Below are 6,198 nucleotides of genomic sequence, written 5' to 3'. Positions count from 1 at the left end.
GCCCCTCTCTCACTTTCTTTTAGAATAGTTTACATTTTTACTTATCGCAGATTGTTCTTTGCATGACCATTTCCAGATTATGCCAGAACGAAGTGAAGAGAGGTGAATGCGGACATTGCAGCGATCATCTCATTGATACGTGGTGCACAGGTCATTCAAAAGTAAAAATATAGAATAAATGCATGCTAATATGTGAGGGGCGAGGCTTTGGCAATCGGCGCTACCGATGACCAGTCAAAATACCCCACAGCCAATCACGGGCCCCCTCCTTGTTCGGGACCCGGGGCTTCAGCCCCGCCTAGCCCAATGGTTAATGCGGCCCTGTACATGAGAGGACACTCTTTTCATTGTTTTCCCGCTTTAGCAAGTTAACTGAATAATGGAAATTCGTTGCATTTTTTAATAAACCCGCGAATAAAAATATGATGGACTGAGTCACTGCTGGCTGAATTGGACAGGCGAAAATCACGTGAAGCGTTGGCCTCGAGTGTGGCGTGTGACACAGTATTCAGTTGTGAGAAAAACGGCATCAGTCCTCTGCTAAGCATGTACGCAAGCCTTAAGATTCACCCTCAGCTTGAGACAGCTGAAATGGATCTTGTGAAATGTGCAATCGCATCGCCGATCACTCTTGAGAAACTTAAAGATGAAGTACGGAAGGACAAATATCCAAACTTTTTCAGACTACTGCAGCTTGCACTCATGCTGCCCGTTGGTTCGGGTACATCAGAAATAAGTTTCTCAGTTATGAGGAGAATAAAAAACTGGCTCCAATCTAGCACACAGAGAACGATTTGACTGAAAATGTATCAGAAGAGTTGAAAGAAAGATAGTGGTCATCAATTCGCAATTTGGAAAAAGAGATGGCTTTTCTGCATTAGGTATGTTTTTTTGTTGTTGTTTTTTTTTACTCTTTGTACAGAAGTTATTGTTCAACAACCCCCGTCCAGAGTCTCATCACATCACAGCTGACCATCCAGTCATTGCTGATTATTGTTTAGCCTATGTTGTCTAGTTTCTGCCTTGTCTTGCCTTGCCTTGCCTTCGTGTTTTGTTCTTGGACTGTTTACCTGGTTTGTGATCATTGACTGCCTGTTCTTTGGATTACTCTTTTGGATTACCCTGGATGTACTGTTTTGCTGGTGTTTTGACCCTGCCTGTCTGACTACACTCTAAATAAAGCCTGCAATTAGATACTCAACCCTATTGTCACGTCTCCTCATTACAATACTATATCTGTCTACTATGCTATAGGATATACAGTATAGATATAATATATACCCTACTAGATATTTAGTTGGGTACTAAAAAACTATATCATAAAATAAACTTCTACAACATTTGTCCATTCTTCACTAACAAAATCAGCTTAAATATATTAAACAAAGTATCCTTCATTTTATTTCTTTTGTGAACTTTCCTAGTACACTTTAAATTACAAACACATCAAAGTTTGTGCTAATAAAACAGTAATAGCTGGAGATATAGTCATTAGTGAACAGCGTACCATCCATGGAAAGGCACCAGACGTGGTGATTGAGTACTCTGAAAAAGTAAGAAGTACAGAAAAATATCAAATAAGAATATAAGCTATGGCATTGAGTTCTCAGGGGTGTTCAGTACACTACACACTACATGATATATTCTAAATAGTGTATGTTATGTATTTAAAATTATTAAATAAAAAACTATTTAACAATGAAACACAGTATTTGTTGGAAAATACCATTGGTACTCGATTTCGTGGTGGTAGATTCAAAAGTTGCATTTGTGGCAGGCGGTGGTGTACTAGAAGTAACTACTTCCCCTGTAATATAAAATGTGCACACATGAAACATTTTAACGATTTCATTGTTAGGCTAATTTGTGAATTGTACTTCACACACTCACCTGCTTTGATAGTATCAAGTATGATGTCCAAAAGTATGGTACCATTCACAGCGGTCCCATTAAGAATTTCCTCTACCTTAAATGAGCTTGGGACTGTAGAAGAATTCTCAAAGATAAGAGTCATATCAACTTTAATGGAGCCCCTCCTAGAAATAAAAAACAAACAAACACATAATAATAACCCCCAGTGTCCTATAAAAATGTGATCCAATTATTACACATATCCTGGACATCTTTATGATGAATTTGAAAGATCACAGCTGACATGCTTACACGAAAGAGTTGACTCTGCATCGCCTGTATCCTCTGAGATTGCTTGCCCTGTAAATTCTGTTTATCTGCACGTGATGAAAAATATATTTTTTATTATAAATAGAGCACAGCCTGAAATGTATCCTAATATAATAATAATAATAATAATATGCACTCCTCTCATGTGAATAAAAATGCTAATTATATTGGCATTTGCAGATATTTTGAACAGTATAACAGGAATAATGTCTCTTTTATGTTTATTTTTCTATTAAAAAAATCTTTACTTGAAGTAATTTAACTTGCTTTTGGAATAACTTTTCAGCATGATATGAGCAGACTTCAGCAATTACCTCCACCCTACACCGGACAAGCGTTTTGGAGAATGGGTGGATATGCTACGAGTATCATTGTTTAGCTTTTAGATCCACCTAGTGACCATGTGGATAGAATAAGTACGTTTTGGGCTAAATTAATTTCTATAATATTTAAGCCCCATCCTCGCAAGCAACTGTGTATGTGTATGTCTTTTACAGTTAATTCTACATTTTGTCGTTAATTCTGTCTTCACATGCTATCAGAATTAGAGTAGCCTAAATATGAGTAGCCTACTTGGAAATTTCACATGAACTTCTCACATTATAATCGTGAATTTCTGTTTGGGAGCCGAGTTGTATTAAATTATAGGTTCCTTGTAATACTTGAACCTAGTTAGCTTTTGTAGTTTCATTAATACACATTTCTCTATCGTATTTGTTGCAGTTTGTTGTTTTCTGTCATGATTGTGAAAATGCAATAGTGTAAAATATGGAGGAAGAAAATTTTTTCACTAATGTAATTTGCACAAAAGGGGGAGGGAGAAAGAAAGCAATGTGAAATGTGGGCAGCTATCTATCTATCTATGGCTGCCTGTTTGTCTGTCTGGAGATTTGTTTCTGATAAGAAGTTGGCCTACAGGGTAATCTACAGGGTTTTTATACAACTTAAACATACAGTACATTATAATTACAGTACATAGTAGAAGATGAGGGATCTTTCACTATTCTGTGTACAGTAAATACTGTAGCACGTTGTACACCCTCAAACTCGTAACTGCCAAATTGATTTGTAGCCAAGTAGTTCACACATGTACTGTATTTTTGCAGAACGACTGTCAAGGGAAGGCAGAGAAAGTTTCTGTCTCTTCCAAATTTCCAGCCAAGGCCATCCTTTGGGCGGTGCAACTGATGGGTTGCACCGGGCCCCGTGGCGATTCATTCAGAAACGAAGCAAGTGACTGCCTTTATGAATGGCTCACTAAATCATTGATTCAGTCGATTCGTTTAAAAATGTGGATTCTGTGTGTTGATCAGAGATGCACAACAGTTCTCCTTATTTTTGTTGGCGAAATTACTGACAATGTGTCTAAAATGTAATTATTCCCACCGTATCTTCACTGTAGGTAAAAACTTTTATGTAACCTATTTTTGTCTTTCTAAACGCCAATGATGATTCTGAAAGAAAACACGCAGTGTTTGTTATAGTAACACTTGCAACTTTTATGCGCATCTGACTAACATTACCACATGCTTGTATTTTAGAGCTGCTGTTAATGTTGTGGTTATTTTAGCAAATGTCTGTTTTCTCCCTTGGTAGGGATGTTTAAGGTTTGGGGTTTTACATGGTAAGGACATTTTGTTGTTTGTTGATCATTTTGATGTAAGTGAAAATCATACTGTCCTGAAAAATGCCAATAAAAATATTGGGGGAAAAAACTTTTCTTAAAGCTTATTGCTAAATTTCACTGTATCTGCACCCATCTTTTTATGTAGTATACTGTAATAGACATTGACTTGCAAAATAATTCCTGATTCCCAAAAGGAGGTTTTTGTAATAGTGTTTTGAATTGATCTAACTAGTGTTCTCTAGGTAGTGGAGTAGTCTCTGCATTTGTCAGGTTTGTGTGTCATATGAGGCCAGAGTTTGATTCTGACAAAAGAGTTTTGCCTAAAATATTAGATTTTAAATATTTCGTTTCAGAAGTTTGAGGTTTGTACAAGTTGGTGTGTAGTTTTTAGATTTTGTTTCTAGGTGTAAGAAAATGGTGAATTACTTCATGAATTGTGTGTTAGTAGTCAAGAAAAACGGAATGTTAAAAAACTTTCTGTGTATCAGATAATTAAAAGTAAATGGTATTTATGCTTGTAAATGTTTGAAACAAGTTAGACTTACCACAGTTACCACATGGGATGCCAATGCAATGAATTCAGGGGATGAGTGGTTGTTATATATTTCACTGAAAGTTTCATTTAGACTGAATCTTAAGTATATGCTTCCCTCGTCAAGGGTAGGAGGATCAGTATTTGTGCCCTCTGTTGTTGGTGCTACAGTGGACACATATGAGGTATGAGCCTCTGTTACTGGCTTTACTGACGTTAGTGTTGTTGTTGTTGTCAACGTTGTTGTATATACTGTTGTAGAATTTAATACAGTAGATGAACCCTTAGCTAGTGTAGTCTTGGTTGATTCTGGTTTATTTCTAACAGTTGCTGCTGCTGTTGTCCTTGATGCAGTTGCTGGCAATGCTGGTGTCACTGGTACAAAGGTTGAAGCTTTTGGTGCAGTAGCAGACTTTACAAAGCTTGTTGTTGATGTTGTTGTTGTAACTGTACCTACTGCCACAGAATGTATCACAGTAGATGAAACTTGAGCTAGTGTAGTCTTGGTTGATTCTGGTTCATTGCTAACGGTTGCTGCTGTGGTCGTGCTCGATGCAGTTGCTGGCAATGCTGATGTCACCTGTACCAAGGTTGAAGCTTTGAGTGTAGTAGCAGACTCTACTAGGCCTGTTGTTGTCACTGTATCTTCTGTTGTAGTTATCCTGATTGTTTCCAGTTCATTGCTAACAGTTGCTGATGTGGTTGTGCCCAATTCAGTTGCTGGAAAAGCTGATGTCACTGGTACAAAGGTTGAAGCTTTGAGTGTAGTAGCAGACTCTACTAGGCCTGTTGTTATCACTGTATCTTCTGTTGAAGTTGTCCTGATTGTTTCCGGTTCATTTCTAACAGTTGCTGCTGTGGTTGTCCCTGCTGCAGTTGCTGGCAATGCTGATGTCACTCCTGCTGATGGTGCAATGGTTGCACTTGTTATTTGGGTTTCCGCTGATGATTCTGTAGATCTGGATGTTCTTGCAGTTGTTGTCTTTACTTCACTTGCTTCAGTTAAAGGTGATGATGCCTCTGTTATTTGTGCTGTTGTAGTTGGAGCAAATGTTGATTCTGTTATACCAGATTCTCTTAATGTACTTATTCCTGCTGATGAAGAACCACTGTCAGCATGTGTTTTAGGTTCTTGTGTCACACTTTTGGCAGTGTTGGAAACTTCTAAGGTATGAGCCACTGTTACTGGCTTCACTGACATTAATGTTGTAGTTTCGTTTTGGGCTGGTGAGGGTTCTGTTGTGACTTGAGATGTCACTGGTACCAAGGTTGAAGTTTTGGGTGCAGTAGCAGACTCTTCAAGGACTGCTGTTGTGGCTGTATCTACTGCCACAGAATGTAATACAGTAGACAAAACCTTAGCTTGAGTAGTTGTGGTTGATTCTGGTTCTTCTCTAACAGTTGCTGATCTGGTTGTGTCCAATGCAGTTGGTGGTAATGTTGATGTTACTGATACAAATTTAGAATCTTTGGGTGTAATAGCAGACTCTACTAGACCTGTTGTTGTTGTCATTGTTTCTTCTGTTGTAGTTATTCTGAATGTTTCTGGTTCATTGCTAACAGTTGCTGCTGTGGTTGTACCCAATGCAGTTGCTGGCAATGCTGATGTCACTGGTACAAAAGTAGAATATTTGGGTGTAGTAGCAGACTTTACTAGGCCTGTTGTTTTTGTCACTGTATCTTCTGTTGTAGTTATCCTGATTGTTTCCAATTCATTGCTAACAGTTGCAGCGGTGGTTGTGCCCAATGCAGTTGCTGGCAATGATGATGTCACTGGTACAAATATTGAAACTTTGGGTGTAGTAGCAGACTCTACTAGGCCTGTTGTTGTTGTCACTGTATCTTCTGTTGTAGTTAT

At 38.1% G+C, this 6,198-nt stretch overlaps 1 protein-coding gene across 1 annotated transcript; it reads right to left on the bottom strand.

Annotated features, from left to right (window-relative positions):
* Nucleotides 1-1,398: 1,398 nt before the first annotated feature.
* LOC107551858 (mucin-5AC-like) lies at nucleotides 1,399-5,894 on the bottom strand. Its single transcript, XM_016233618.1, has 5 exons — nucleotides 4,354-5,894; nucleotides 2,164-2,228; nucleotides 1,891-2,036; nucleotides 1,727-1,807; nucleotides 1,399-1,545 (listed from the first exon to the last, which is right to left on the bottom strand). The coding sequence occupies exons 1-5, from the start codon at nucleotides 5,851-5,853 to the stop codon at nucleotides 1,436-1,438; spliced, it is 1,902 nt and encodes a 633-aa protein (XP_016089104.1). The 5' UTR covers nucleotides 5,854-5,894; the 3' UTR covers nucleotides 1,399-1,435.
* Between the last annotated feature and the right edge of the window lie 304 nt (nucleotides 5,895-6,198).

Source organism: Sinocyclocheilus grahami, unplaced genomic scaffold, assembly GCF_001515645.1.
Source record: "Sinocyclocheilus grahami isolate Dianchi unplaced genomic scaffold, SAMN03320097.WGS_v1.1 scaffold17.1, whole genome shotgun sequence".
Lineage (NCBI taxonomy): Eukaryota > Metazoa > Chordata > Actinopteri > Cypriniformes > Cyprinidae > Sinocyclocheilus > Sinocyclocheilus grahami.
This window is presented reverse-complemented; position numbering and strand designations above follow the sequence as displayed.

What these genes read in the sequence shown, in the direction of transcription:
- LOC107551858 (XM_016233618.1), bottom strand. Translation starts at nt 5,853, where the DNA reads ATGACAACAACAACAGGTCTAGTAGAGTCTGCTATTACACCCAAAGAT. An exon ending in ACTTGATACTATCAAAGCAG is followed by an intron (nt 1,808 to 1,890) that starts GTGAGTGTGTGA and finishes TTTATATTACAG; the next exon opens with GGGAAGTAGTTACTTCTAGT. An exon ending in CACGAAATCGAGTACCAATG is followed by an intron (nt 1,546 to 1,726) that starts GTATTTTCCAAC and finishes TTACTTTTTCAG; the next exon opens with AGTACTCAATCACCACGTCT.